General features: G+C 46.0%; 2 protein-coding genes across 3 annotated transcripts in view; both read right to left on the bottom strand.

Moving 5' to 3' along the window:
- Positions 1 to 12,625, bottom strand: part of rps8a (ribosomal protein S8a) — a 45,712-nt gene extending 33,087 nt beyond the window's left edge. Inside the window, exon 1 of the mRNA XM_077228437.1 lies at positions 12,620 to 12,625. Within this exon, the coding sequence (XP_077084552.1) occupies positions 12,620 to 12,623 (4 nt within the window). The 5' untranslated portion in view covers positions 12,624 to 12,625. The remainder of the gene's footprint in view (positions 1 to 12,619) is intronic.
- The window catches only part of efna2a (ephrin-A2a), a 66,997-nt gene that overhangs the window by 3,507 nt on the left and 48,046 nt on the right, over positions 1 to 15,444 (bottom strand). For both annotated transcript variants that reach the window (XM_077228452.1, XM_077228463.1), the window contains exons 2-3: positions 14,275 to 14,567; positions 3,323 to 3,388 (exon numbers count right to left, since the gene is read on the bottom strand). In XM_077228452.1, coding sequence (XP_077084567.1) covers positions 3,323 to 3,388; positions 14,275 to 14,567 — 359 coding nt within the window. The remainder of the gene's footprint in view (positions 1 to 3,322; positions 3,389 to 14,274; positions 14,568 to 15,444) is intronic.

The following is a 15,444-nucleotide window of genomic DNA, read 5'->3' as shown; positions in this document are numbered from 1 at the left end:
AGTGTACAATTAAATCTAGCAACACTATAACTGCAGGAAGAGTGTGCATAAGAATTAAGAAATATAAGCTAAGGATATATACGTGAGGTCACGCGTCACATGAGGTATCGGTCTTTGGTATCGGGGTATTTTTACGAGTACGAGTACAAGTACATGAGCTTGGTATCGGGCCGATACCGATACTGGTATCGGTATCGGTGCATCCCTACTTATTATTATCAATGTTGAAAACAGTTGTGCTGCCTAATATTTTTGTGGAAACTCTGATAATTTTTTTCCAGGATTCTCATATGAATAGAGTACAAAAGAACAGTATTTATTTGAAACAGATTTTTTAAAACAATGTAAAAGTCTTTAATGTCACTTTGGATTAATTTAATGTGTCCGTGCAGAATAAAACTATTAATTTCTTTAAAAAAACATTTTTTACTGACCCCAAACTTTTAAAGAGTTAGTTCACCCAAAAATGAAATTTCTGTCATTAATTACTCGCCCTCATTTCGTTCCAAACCCATAGACTTTCGTTCATCTTCGGAACACAAATGAGAGCTTTCTGTCCCTCCATTGACAGCTACGCAACTACCACTTTCAAGCCCCAGAAAAGTAGTAAAGACATTAAAGGGGAACTATGCATTTTTTTTAGCTTAACTGAACAGCTTCGGAGTTATTGGAATGGTTATATGACTTTTTTCGGGTTGAATGGAGTCCCACTCGGCCAGGCTTTCACTGTTAAAGTTGATTCCTGCAATTATCATGAGAACAGTTGTCAATATCTCACATAATTGACCCTTCGCTAAGCCCCGCCCTCCTTAGTTACTGTTGCTACGCCTGTCAAGCTTTCGCGTCTAGCTCTTCTATTACAGTGTGTATGCACCGGTGTCAGACATTCCCAATGAGATAATTAGTAATTTTTGGCGAACATGTGAAATATCTGAGAGAGCAAGACAAAAGGGACTGTAGTATGCATTCGAGGGATATATCCACAACATAATATCCAACCGAATAGAGAATAATTTTATAAAAATTGAAGCTAAAGTCTATAGTCGCAGCAGCCGCCGCCTAATACGCTGACCATTCAAATGGGAAACACAAATTGAGGAACAGCTATGTTCGTGCACAGCAGGGTAAGTGAAATGTGAAACTAATCTAATAATTATTTTATAATAAATATTTTATATTTTATATAAATCTTGCGGAATAACACTAACACCGGGAGAGCCGTGATCGGATTGGGTTAAAGTTACTCAGTCAGGGGTAGTAGGCCGTCGATTAACCAAATGCTGAAATATATTTTAAAGTATGTCAGTGAGCCTCCGTCTTGTCTTTAATCGTCTTATTTTACGTTAAAACATGCATTATGAACAAAGAACCGTAATTATCTCCAACTTCCAAGCAATAGGTGTTTTTGTTAATCCTGTGGACATGTAGTTGTGAATGGGGTCTCACACACTGCTGGATCACGCACATCATTTCTCCTCTTGGCTTTTAGATTTTCGGGAAAGGAAAAAAATTCCACTCCCGTCCAAACTTTTAGGATACCGGGTATCAGATTTACAATCCACACGCACAACGCTTCGGCATGTGTCCCTCGCTCGAAAGCTTGCCAGACCTCCCGCGCCTAGTTACGGTTGCTAAGACACGATTGGTCAGTGGCGGTTTTCGGGCGTGGCTTAGCGAAGGGTCAATTATCAAGACATAAATAAGCCTACACGTTGTAAATAGTGTAAATGAGCGCAATTTGCAAACTATTATGATAAATTGCAATAATCATGTCTAACGACATCATAATGGACATGTAACTTTATTGATGTCATCTGGCATTTTGTAATGTTTACATTACACTCAAAAAACACAAATGAAATTATACAGTAGGCCTAGGCTATAGGCTATTTACTTGTAATTTAGCTGCAAACATGTAAAAACGTTTTAAGCCATCAAACGCGGTAGGCTACTTTATTATAAAGTGCAGAGGCCGTGAGTGCAGAGACGCTCTGCGTGAGTTGTATTTAAGACAGTAACGTTAAATCAAAGTACTCTACAGCGACTCTAGGGGTCGCTGTTTGACAAAAACGGAATTCCTGCATAGTGTGCCTTTAAAGTAATCCATATGAGTGGCTTAACCCCAATTTGTTTGCACAAACCCCAACCCCCACTAGTTACCACTTTATTTATAAAATATTAATCTCCAACGCGTGTTCACACAACAACATCTGCTTTCACGTCAAAACAATATGCAAGCGTTGTGGTGCTCTTGTGACACCAACATTTTTCATTTTAGGGTGAACAAACACTTAAATCGGTAGTGTATGTTTTGATACAATCTACAAATTCAGAATTTCATAAAAATGATTTACGACCAAAGCTGCACTTTTATCTCATGTGTACAAAAGAACAAAACTGTCATATCTGGGGAAATTGGCACACACAAAAACAAACACACTGTTTCCTGTTCTTCTCTGAGTTAGTTATTCAGTCTGCATTCATATCTAGAATTTACTAAATGTGTTTCCATCGTACTTTATTTGCGTTCCTTCTAGCCAAATACAACATTTATCCACAAAACAATTATGCTGTATGTAGTCTCACTATAGAATTATACTATATGCTAGTTGGGTAGTATTTCCTGTTAGCAACAGTACAGCAACTGACCACCAGCGATTACATCATTGTTAGTGAGAACAGCCGTCGCATGTTAAATTGTTATTTGATCAGTTATTTTTAAAAGGGGGAAAACAAGAAAGGTTAAACTATGTAATATCAATATCTGATACCCTTGAACTGCATTTGCCAACAATAAATGGGATAGTATGATTTTCTTTCTTCTGGGTAACACAAAAGAAAATATTTTAAATAATGTTGAATTGAATAACCAGACATTGGCTTTGGTGACCAATGACTTGCATCGTATGGGAAAAAACAACAACACTGAGACATGTCTCAAAATATCTTCTTTTACTGTTTGTTCCCCAGAAAAAAAGAAAGTTATACATCATACGTAAAAGATGACCGAATTTATTTTTGGGAGAACTATCCCTTTAATATTCAGTTTCCATTGGTGAGTAATGAAGGTAAAATCCTAAAGGAAAAATCCACAATAGTTCTAATCGTTCCCATTAGACCTCAGCAGCTGCAAACTGCATTTGAAATCATTCTCACAGCTTGAAAATAAATATGACATCTCATTAACAAAATGTTCCTGGAAAATGTGTCAAACACTGCTTATTTTTGCATTCCTGTTATGCCTAACAGAAGGATGGCCAGTAGACATAAGGGGATATTATTTTCTACGCCGACAGGGCGAAACAGTTAGAGCGTGACTTACTTGTAGGCTTCACGTACACCTTCAACTTTAAACACGGCTTGCCAGCGTGGTTAGGATGAGGAGAGGCTGTTGAAAAGGAAGTAGAAGAGAAATAATGAGCTAAATGTGCTTGTGACAAACAGAATCTTTCAGCAAGCCAATGAATCAATCTGGTTTAAGATCCTCCAATTTTTGTTAGGTGACGCTTGTGAATGTTTGAAGTCTGAGATTTTCTTCATTTCAGGGAAAATGCTATGACCTTCACCAGCTTGGTGTCGTCATATACAATGGCCTGCGACACGCAATGTTCCCATAGCAAATTACCCCACATAGCACTCAGTGACCTGAGAGCAAAGAGTCACTATTGAGTCAGCCACCAGTCTACCATCAGATCGGCTCCACCAGAACATCAGCAACAGCGTTCATCTCTGCTCCCCAGACACAAGCTTTCTGACAGATTACTTCATTCATCTCTGTACTCCAGACACAACACATCTTCTGCTTATTTCCTTATAGGGTCTTGTGTGAAAGAAGGGGGGAGTGAAATCATTTATTTGAACTTGGCCGCAGTCTAATGTCCACAAAGAAAACCCAGCACATGAAGAAAACAGCATAATGTACCGCTCAAGCAGTTGTAGTACGAGTCACAGTCGGAGTGGTCTAGATTCCCAACTGAATTCAGGCAAGAATTGACAAAAGTTTATATATATGGGGTCAGAAAGACTTAGTTAATACTTTTATTCAGCTAGGATGCCTTCAATTGACCAAAAGTGACAGTAATTTATTAGTAACATGTATTCAAATAGAAATGTATACAAAAATATAAAAAAAAATTAATTGTATTTGATGCAGCCTTGCTGAGAGGCTTTCCAAAACATAAAAAAAAATCTTACTGACCCCAAACTTCTTATTTCTCGCCAATTGCACGCTCCCTCAAAACTTGCGACATCTGTGGTATTGTGCTGTGTGATAATCAGCATCTTGATATGCCACAGCTGTGAGGTGGATGAATTAATTCGGCAAAGGAGAAGTGCTCACTAACACAGATTTAGACAGATTTGTGAACAATATTTGAGAGAAATAGGCCTTTTGTGTACATAGAAAAAGTCATAGATCTTTGAGTTCAGCTCATGAAAAATGGGGTCAAAAACTAAAGTGTTGCGTTTATAATTTTGTTCAATATATATATATATATATATATATATATATATTGTTTGTTTTTGTTTGTTTACTAATTAAATGTGATAGTTTCCAAAAATAAATGATTGCCTTTTTTATTTAGTATATAATTTATCACCATATTAAAGCCAAAAATGTAATCAAGTTATTAAAATATTATCTTGAAAATATTTACAAATTACGTTGCTGATGCATCTTTTCTTTCTAACCACTATTAGAGTATTGCTAGATATCTTTTGAATTTCCAATCAAATTTTCAGTGGATCCCTGAAAAAAATCTAGCCCTGGTCCTGAGTTCGTCATCTTCAATCCGAACAACCCTCCCCCAGGCCCCATTGCCCACCCCAGGTCATTGTGTATTCTTGTGGCATGTCCAGCACACCGGATCCAAGGTTCATTGGAGAGCACCCAACCTCAACCGCCGGCAGCTGTGTAGAAGACGCCTGTCAAGATGTCATCACAGCCGATCAATACGGGCGGAGAGATGGAAGTCCGGGGGTTAAGTCTGACCAGGTCTGATGGACGTGTTCTTTTACTAGCAGACAATCGAGATCAGCCCCCACTTCCCTGTGATAACCTCTCAGATCCATCTCTCATCGCTGACCCCACCGACCCTGCCTCAAAGCATCAATCCCCCAAGGGACCATGACGCCCATAGAGCTGCCGGTAACCAAACAATACTCTCAGGGAGGGGTGCTGAATGGGGACGTCTTGGTGGGGGAGCGGGGGTGTCCGAAGGCCTTTTCCAGCCCTGCCCCTTCAGCCTGAAACAAAAGCCTTCCTTCACAATGCAGGACCTGGCTGGGAGCTGCGAGGCAGATGCATTAAAAATCAGTTTGGGGGCAGAAACACAGAGTTGAAAGGTATCTTTGAACTTTTTTGCCTGCATATTATGGCATCTCTCTCTCCCTCTCTCTCTCGTGCACGGAGACAACACTGCGGCGTGTATGATAAGCAGCGCTACGCCCTGCTGATTTAGGGGGGCTTGGGCGGAGGGGATGTTGACTCAGAACGACGCCCCCTCCGCGCCTGCTTCACTCCCTTTCAGTCTGAGCTGTCAATCAGGGAATAATCAGCAGTCAAATGAAAAGCATGTAAGATCTGTGGCAATCTCCATGGGAGAAAGGAAGGCCCGTCCGGCCGCTGTGCGATTGGCTGCTGATGGACAGTGCGGTTCTGCAACACAAAGCCGGCGAGAGCTCAGTCACCAGACTCTCTGTACTGTACACAGGTGGCTCCCAGCCACATCTGCCCACGCCACAGCCTCCCATGTCAGGAATTGTAATTACCATATAAATTATTGATTTGCTTGCCGCTCCCTGTTTTCTCCCGGCATCTTACTGATACAAGTCTTTCATGTTATCACATTAAAACAGCTAGGCGGTTGAAGTACAAAAAAATATGTTTTTTGTTTAATGTCTACTTTTAATTTGGTTTAGCCACACTAAATTGTCTTCACTAGAGGAGAGTAAAACAAATGCTTGAAGGACAACTTTTCCATTTGAACACACCAGTTTAAAGCTTTGTGAGGATAATGGGAATGAGCTATTGGATGTTTTTCATTCAGGAAAATCTAAAGCTTATGAGATTAAAGCATCTCTATTTCAACATTTCTATTTCTCTCACAAACTATCCGCGTCTTTCTAAATGTCCTGTAACTTTAGAACGTTCTGCCCGAGGATGAAAAAAAAAAAAAAAAAAATAGTGTGAAATACAAGCTTAAACTGTGTGTAAAACACAAATTTTTCTCAGGTCCACCAGCTGAGGTTTTAGAGTTAGGCAGCGTCTCTTTTGCTTCCCTGCAGCTCATTGTGTTCTCAGAGATTCCAATGAATGCTGAACGTGAAGGGAGTCTGAAAAGTCACAGAAAGTCTCTGTGATTGGCTGATTGACCCTGTCAATGCAATAATGCCTGCCTGTCATGTTCACAGCCAGTCCACAAATCCACACGAATGGGTCGAACTGGTGGAAACAAACTAATTACAAAGAAAACAACTCATGTTCAAATTACGTATAGTACCTACTCAGATATAATAAAATTAAAGATGTACCACTGTTTTTGAGACCATAAATAAACCTATTTACCAAGCATTCGTTGACTACTGTTCCAAAAACTGTATATAAATAACAATAATTACTACACAAAATATGCTTGTGTTTTGTTGTAGGAATACATTTTTAATTCATAAACTTTTTGAGACTTGGATTTAATAAGTTATATTTCTCCTTGTTTCACAGGCAAGGCTTAAACCTAGTCCCAGACTAAAATGCATGTTGAGTTGTTTTAACTGGAAGCAACTTATACTGACATATCTTAAAATATGTCAGTGCCATTGTTTTGTCCCTAGATGTACAACAGTAATGTTTTTTCCTAAGGCATGTTTATAAAAGCTACTTAAATGTCCTAATTAAACTAAGGCCTAATCCTGGCTTAATCTAAGCCCTGTCGTGTAACCAGGCCTTTATGTATTATGATATCAATAAAAAATATAATAGCATTATATAAAATATACAATGATGTTCCTTTTAACTCAAAACTGTGTAAACATCACATGTAAATTGAGCTTTTTTGTCCTAAATAAATAAGCCGCAGTGCAGTGGTTCTTAACCAGGGCCTCCCAGAAAACCCTGGAATCTCAAGATGTCTAAATTATTTAAAATAAGCCAAAACAAGCACAAACAAGATATTTCTTATTTTACTTTAACCTCCACAGAAACTGGTTCCCACTGTCTTGGAAAACTTAAGTGAGGCAGTGTTGTAATTAACTAAAAGTAAAACTAATTTTAGTAAATAAAACAAATACTAGATAGAAAACCTTAGAAACATTGTGTGGGTAAGTAACTGAAATAAGTGATTAAGTGAAATAGGTTAAGTAAAAAAACTGAGTTAAAACTGAAAATGTAAAAATAAAAGCCAATTAAAAAAAGAATAAAACATTTATAGTAAAATAATAATTAATGCTAAAATAACATGTGGTAGCCTAATTTTAAAAGTGTCAGTCAGTCAGTCACATTTATTTATAAAGCACATTTAAAACAACAAGTGCTGTACAAAGTTAAAAAAAAATTATTAAAACTAGAAAACAAAACAATCACATGCAATGTACAAAGTATACTACTGCACCTACTTATGACTATATACAGTAATAAATAGATGAGTTTTCAGAAGGGATTTAAAATCATCATGTTGATTTAATGTAAAGTGTCAGATTATCCCAGAGCTGTGGAGCAGCCACTGAAAAGGCAAAATCTCTTTTCATTTTAAGACGTTTCCTGGGAACAATCACCCACTGGTTGATCGGAGGTGTCTGGATGTTTGATGAAATGAAAGAAGATCAAAAATATAAGGAGGAGCCAAACCGTGGAGCTCTTTATAAACCAACAATAATGCTTTAAACTGGATACAATATTTGACTGGAAGCCAGTGAAGAGAGACCAGTACTGGCGAAATATAATATTGAAAATGTGATTTCTAGTCAATTCTAGGTAAATTAACAAAATCTTGAATTGGGTAGAAATTGAGAGTAAAAAATCCTAATCCTTATCCAGTGAATCAAAATGGTTCCCTTTCGTTGTCACTCCGAGTTACGTCGGATGACGACGAATGGGGTTTCGCTTAGAAAGCCTATCAACTTCGAGTATTACAAAACGAGCCAATGGCAAAGAAATGCCATGGGTCTGCAGAATTTGCATGGCGTAACTCCGCCCCACCTCGTGGGTATAAAAGGAGGAAGCCGGCAGCAAGCAGATATGTTTTCGCTTCGGAGCCAAGTGTATTCTTCTCTCCACAAGCCATCTCTGAATTGTCAGCTTTACAAACGAGTACCTCGAGTGTTGGTGTGACGGCGATCTACGGCGAGAGCGTGCTTGATCTGTTGCAGTGGTCTGCCAGTCGGTGCGTTTCTCCCCGGGTGCTTCAACACTTGAGTTTTCTCTCACAAAAAGAGCTTACACGTGGCACGTCTTTTTAAAGATGTCTCGCCCGTGTACTTCTGGTTGCGGCAGATTGGTATCGGACTCTGATGGGCACGAGCGTTGCATAGTATGTTTGGGCATTGATCATGCTAGAGCAGCGCTCGTGGATGACTAATGTTCTCTCTGTGGGAACATGACCATTAGGGTCGAGACTCCGTGAACTCGCAAGAGTGAGAGTCCCCTCATCCAGGGTGACCTGAGGGTTACGGTCTGGAACAAGGCGCCGACTATGTGTCCGCCACCCCAGCCCCCCTCTTCAATGACGGTGTCCGCTAGCAAACTGCTGATTCCCGCGGGTCTACCCTCTGGTGGCCCGCGTGTTTCAGTTGAAGCTACAGAGGAAGATGCCATGTCTGTTGCAGGAATACTAGGCGGGTTTGAGTCTTCTGGAAGTGAGGGCTCGTCACAGCTGCCACCTTCCGGTGTGCATACGGCTGTGCTCGAGTCTGATCCGGAGATGGCGGCCATGCTTTCCCGGGCAGCCGCGAGCATCGGACTTGAGTGGAGGCCTCCACCCTGTCCTGAGCGCTCGCGGCTGGACGATTGGTTTTTGGGTAAGGCCGCCGACCCTCTTCCTCGGCAAACTCCAATACCTTTCTTCCTGGATGTGCATGATGAGATCTAGAAGTCCTGGAAGACCCCCCTGTCTTCTCGGGACCGCTCGTTGGTCTCATCCGCCTTTCCTCCCCTCGATGAGGCAGCTGCCCGTGGGTACACTGGGCTTCCCCCGGTTGAACGCTCTGTTGCCATGCAACTATGTCCTCAGAGTGCTTCTTCTCGGGGCGAGCCTAAGCACCCATCCAAAGCCTGTAGATTTTCGTCGACCCTGGTGGCGAAGTCTTAAAGAGCGGCGGGACAGGCGGCTGCTTCACTGCATGCTATGGCCACTCTGCAGGTCTACCGGGCCCAGATGCTCAGAGACATGCACGAGGGTAGGACAGACCCAGGGCCCTTTGATGAGCTGCGCGCCGCGACCGACCTTGCCCTCCGGGCGACGAAGGTTACCGCGCGATCCCTGGGTTTGGTGATGTCCACAGCTGTGGTCCAGGAGAGACATCTGTGGCTGAACCTGGCCGACATGCGGGACGCGGAGCGGACCCGTCTGCTTAACGCCCCCTTGTCCCAGGCCGGCCTCTTCGGCGGTGCGGTTGAAGATTTTGCCCAACAGTTTTCAACCGCCCAGAAGCAGACCGAGGCCATCAAACACATTCTGCCACGCCGGCCCGCTGCTGCCTCCACCCAGCCGGCCGGGCAGACGCCTCAATCTGTTTCCCGCCGAGGGCGCCCTCCTGCGGCTCCCGCCCCTCCCGCCCGGACCACGAAGCAGCCTCCACCCAGGGCCGGTCGCGGAGGAAGCCGCAAGAAGGCGCCACAGCCCTCTCCTGCCCCGCCCCCCGCTAAACGCCGGGCCAAGCGGCGCTCCTGAGACAGGCTCAGGGATGATGATTGTTTCTCAGGAGGTGGTAGCAGGACCACTCCTTCCCCCGGTGGAGGGCCGGGGGAGAATCTTTTGTTCTCGACTCTCCGCTGCTCACCCACGGGTGGGCAGCACCCTAATGTGGTTAAAAACAGAAACAATCCCCTCTTCCCTGAGCTCACAGAGTTCTCGGGCGACACAGAGCGCCGCCCACAAGCCGTGCTCTCCTCGCCCCCCTCTGTCCCAGAGGCGGTTGACACGGCGTGCCGTCCACGGACCGCTTGGCCCCTGTCCCCCTCTGTCGCCAGACCCCTGGCAGAGCAGGCCGCTATGCCATCCACGTCTGGGCCAGTTACTCCGCTTCGCTGCCCCTCCGGTGGGACGCCTGTGGTTCGCATGATCCCGCTGGTTCAGTTCCTGGGAGCCTGGCTAGAGCTTCCCCGTCTGTCCCGCTGGATCGCGCGGACCGTCAGGTTCGGCTATGCGATTCAGTTCGCACGGTCTCCTCCCCGCTTCAGGGGAGTCTGCTCCACTTTGGTCGGTGGCAATGCCCCCATCATGAGAGCAGAGATTGCCACCCTGCTGGTGAAGGGTGCAATCGAGACTGTCCGTCCAGCCGAGATGAGGTCCGGCTTCTACAGCCCCTACTTCATTGTCCCCAAGAAAACCGGTGGGTTACGGCCAATCCTTGACTTGCGCGTGCTGAACCGCTCCCTTCACAGGATGCCGTTCAAGATGCTCATCGCCAAACTAGTTTTCGAATGCATACGGCCCCAGGATTGGTTTGCAGCGATCGACCTGAAGGACGCCTACTTTCATGTCTCCATTCTTCCTCGACACAGACCGTTCCTTCGGTTTGCTTTCGAGGGGCAGGCATACCAGTACGCGGTTCTCTCTTTCGGGCTAGCCCTGTCTCCTCGCATCTTCACGAAGGTCGTCGAGGCTGCCCTTGTTCCCCTTCGGGAACACGGGTTTCGCATCCTGAGTTATATCGACGAATGGCTGATCCTAGCTCACTCTCGAGATCAGGTTTGCGAACACAGGGACCTAGTGCTTCGGCACCTAGCTCGTTTGGGCCTTCGGGTCAACGGGGAGAAGAGCAAACTTTGCCCCGTGCAGAGGATCTCTTTTCTCGGTATGGACATCGACTCGGTCGCCATGTCCGCGCAGCTTACGAGCGAACACGCGCAGTCACTGCTGACTTGCCAGTGACAATTCGAGGGCAGGAGTGCGGTTCCACTGAAACTCTTTCAGAGGCTCATGGGGCATATGGCATCTACAGCCGCGGTCACGCCGCTCGGATTGCTTCATATGAGACCGCTTCAGCTTTGGCTTCGCGACCGAGTCCCGAGGTGGGCATGGCAACACGGCACGCTCCGAGTACCAGTTACTCCGACCTGCCGTCAGTTCTTCACCCCGTGGTCGAACCTCAGTTTTCTCAGGGCGGGTGTCCCCCTGGTACGAGCTTCCCGGCATGTTGTTATCTCAACAGATGCCTCCACCACGGGCTGGGGCGCCATGTGCAACGGACATGCTGCTGCGGGCTCCTGGACAGGACCCCAGCGGCTTTGGCATGTCAATTGCCTCGAGTTGTTGGCAGTACGCCTTGCCCTGCACCGCTTCCGGGCGTTGCTCAGGGGTCAACACGTACTAGTCCGTTCAGACAATACCGCCACTGTAGTGTACATCAACCATCAAGGTGGTCTACGCTACCGCTGTATGTCACAAATCGCCCGCCACCTCCTCCTATGGAGTCAGAAGCATCTGAGGTCGCTTCGAGCCATTTTCATTCCCGGAGCGGTGAACTGTGCAGCCGACGAGCTCTCACGGCTTCAGCCACTCCCTGGAGAATGGCGACTCCATCCCCAGTCGGTCCAGCTGATTTGGGACCAGTTCGGGGACGCACAGATAGATCTGTTTGCCTCCCACGACTCGACCCATTGCGCCCAGTTTTATTCCCTGACCGAGGGCACGCTCGGCACGGATGCTCTGGCGCACAGCTGGCCGCAGGGCCGCAAGTATGCGTTTCCCCCAGTGAGCCTTCTTGCGCAGACCTTGCGCAAGGTCAGGGAGGACGAGGAGCAGGTCATCCTGGTTGCCCCTTACTGGCCCAACCGGACCTGGTTCCCCGAACTAGTACTCCTCGCGACAGCACCTCCCTGGCCGATCCCTCTGAGCAAGAACCTTCTTTCTCAGGGACGGGGCACCCTATGGAACCCTCGTCCCGATCTCTGGAACCTCCACGTGTGGCTCCTCGACGGGACGAGGCAGGTTTGAGTACCCTACCACCAGTGGTGGTGGCTACCATCACTTCCGCTAGGGCGTCGTCCACGAGACACGTCTATACGTTGAAGTGGAACCTCTTCGTCAGCTGGTGCTCTTCTCACCGAGAAGACCCCTGGAGATGCTCGATCAGCGTTGTGCTTTCCTTCCTTCAACAGGGGCTGGAGCGAAGGCTGTCTCCCTCCACCCTGAATCGCTATGTTGCCGCTATTGCCGCACACCATGACCTCATCGAAGGTAAGTCGGTGGGGAAGCACGACCTGGTCATCAGTTTCCTGAGAGGAGCGAGGAGACTAAATCCGCCTCGCCCTCCTCTCGTTCCCTCTTGGGACCTCTCAGTGGTTCTAACTGCCCTGAAGAGTGCTCCATTTGAGCCACTGCAATCAGTCGAGCTTAAATTCCTGTCTATGAAGACAGCGCTCCTGGTTGCTCTGGCCTCCATCAAGAGGGTAGGATACCTGCACGCATTCTCAGGTGACGAATCGTGCCTGGAATTCGGGCCGGCTTACTCTCACGTGATCCTGCGACCCCAGCCCGGATACGTGCCCAAGGTTCCTACCACTCCCTTTCGGGACCAGGTGGTGAACCTGCAAGCGCTGCCCCCGGAGGAGGCAGACCCAGCCTTGGCACTGCTCTGTCCAGTACGCGCTCTCCGCGCCTATGTCGACAGGACGCAGTGTTTCAGGACCTCAGACCAGCTCTTTGTCTGTTATGGTGGGAAGCTGAAGGGAAAGGCTCTCTCCAAGCAAAGGTTGTCTCACTGGATAGTGGACGCCATTGCTTTGGCTTACCAGCAGCAAGGTCGACCATGCCCCCTTGGTGTGACTGCCCACTCCACCCGGAGTGTGGCGTCCTCTTGGGCTCCAGCGCATGGCGCCTCGCTAACAGACATCTGCAGAGCTGCAGGCTGGGCGACACCTAACACATTCGCCAGATTCTACAATCTCCGAGTGGAGCCAGTGTCCTCTCATGTACTCGCTTCAACCAGCTAGTACTGGACTCGCTCAGGTGTCTTCGCTTGCTCGCCATTCCACTCCACGGACTGGATATGTGCGATATTCTCCTCAGGTGAGCTTCACCGAAAGCCCTGAGTTCCTCCAGCACTCTTGACGTTGGCGCCAGTGTCTATTGCCTGCGCGTCGGCTAGGTGCCTCCCGTGTGCATGGTCCCTCCCCTGAGCGACCCCCACATGTGTATTTCCACTATAAGCCTCTCTGAGCATTCGTCTTTCCCTTGGCAAGCCACCTTGCCACCCCTGGGGTTGAAATATTCCAACTGCGGCTGGATACCCCAGTGTTCTCCACATGTTCCTTCGGGTCATATGTGTATTCTCTAAGTCCCCCCCCCCTCCGGGTTGGCATTAATTGCATACTTCCCCTAGCTTGGGATATGCTTCCCAGTGTACCTTGGTATTCCTGTGTTAAATGGAGTCCTTCGTCCAGTCTCGACAGGGATCTCGATTTACTCAGGGCACTGGAAGACAGCTGAGAAGGTGGCGTGATTAGACTGGTAACCCCATTCGTCGTCATCCGACGTAACTTGGAGTGACAACGAAAGGGTACGTCTACGGTTACGTATGTAACCCTCGTTCCCTGAGTAGGGATCGGAGACGTTACGTCTGCCTGCCACTTTCTGATGTACCGTGGGGATCGCCTGAGCTCAGTCTTGGCTCCTCAGCGAAGAAACATATCTGCTTGCTGCCGGCTTCCTCCTTTTATACCCACGAGGTGGGGCGGAGTTACGCCATGCAAATTCCGCAGACCCATGGCATTTTTTTATTTGCCATTGGCTCGTTTTGTAATACTCGAAGTTGATAGGCTTTCTAAGCGAAACCCCATTCGTCGTCATCCGACGTAACGTCTCCGTTCCCTACTCAGGGAACGAGGGTTACATACGTAACCGTAGACGTTTCACTGGTTTAAGAACATTAAGTTTTTAAATCTTCTGGAATCCTAAAATTTAATTTACAGAAACTAGAAATCCTTCAAATACTGTTGGGGACGGTTACAATAGAGAGTCAAAAAGGTTGAGAACCACTGCAACATTGAGTCGACTTTGACTTCTCATTTCAGAAGCCACGTCTGAAACGTGCACACACTGAAAAAATGCACACACTTACATATGTAGTAGTACTCGTGCCCAGGCCGGAACTCAAAACCAAGTGAGAAGGGGGTGAAGAGCTGAAACTTCTCAGAGAAGCGCAGGGGTCCGTCGGGACTCTGGGGCCGGTTACACTCCCACCGTTTGAAGCCCCTCATGCGGTGCTCACAGGTGAGGTAACCATCATGGTTCACCATGAAAAGTATGTAGCGCTCCATGCGACTGTGAGGCTGAGGGCTCTCGTAGTACGGACAGTACACATCCAGGTAGTCGTTGATGCTCACGGCCACCGTGTATTCACCCTGCCAGAACCTGCAACGGAGAGTCAGAGCATTAGATTAGGATGACTGACATAACTCCTGTTACAGGGACAATTGAAATATTCTTTAGTTCAGTTTTTTATTTGGCCTCCATTCAAACCATACAACAGCAAAGAACGATGTTTAACACACAAAGGCTAAATCTGTTGGGGAGAAAATCACAGGGAACACAACAGAATAAGCTGGAATGAATAACCACAATGCATATTTTCTATCTAGGTCACCATTATGCAGAGAGAGAATGGCAAACCAGAACACACAGAAAACCAAACTCTCGCTGTAATACTGTAATGAGAAGGGGGATGTTTGAAGAAAAAAAAAAATCTTTGACTTTGGCCTAAAATAGACCTCTTAAAAAAACAACTTAGTTTTGCCTTTGTTCATATTTTTGGGTTAGTGCAGTAGCAACATTTATCAATGAAAATGTTGATTATGTTCACAAAAAACACAAATTTAGTCAGCGAGTTGAGCTTGTCATATAAATCATCAACTTCATATTAAATTCCACCCTTAATCCAAGCTTTGAACCACACTGGCACCATAAAATAATTTTTCATGCTTCACATTTGATTTTCTCTCTATATAGTGTGCGTTTCATGAAAATGCAGCTCTCAGAGCATAAGAAAAAAGAAGGTAGAGGGAGAGAGAACGGGTGTAGAGGCAAAAGATAGCACGAGTGAATCAGTTTGAAAGTCAATGTGACCTACAGAGGCTGCGAATGTGTGTGACAGTACAGTGTTGTCAGAGTCCTGTGAGTATATGCCTTTGACTGAAAAATAAATTGCTGTTGACAAAATAAAAAATAAAACAATAGTTGTATTGAGGTTTTCATGCTTAAAACAAGTAACAAATGTGCCAACTGGAACAAG

This window comes from Siphateles boraxobius, unplaced genomic scaffold (assembly GCF_051911475.1).
Source record: "Siphateles boraxobius isolate OS27281-9 unplaced genomic scaffold, OSU_SipBor_1 1, whole genome shotgun sequence".
Taxonomy (NCBI): Eukaryota; Metazoa; Chordata; class Actinopteri; order Cypriniformes; family Leuciscidae; genus Siphateles; species Siphateles boraxobius.
Note: the sequence above shows the minus strand (reverse complement) of the source record. Positions and strands in the feature narration are given on the sequence as shown.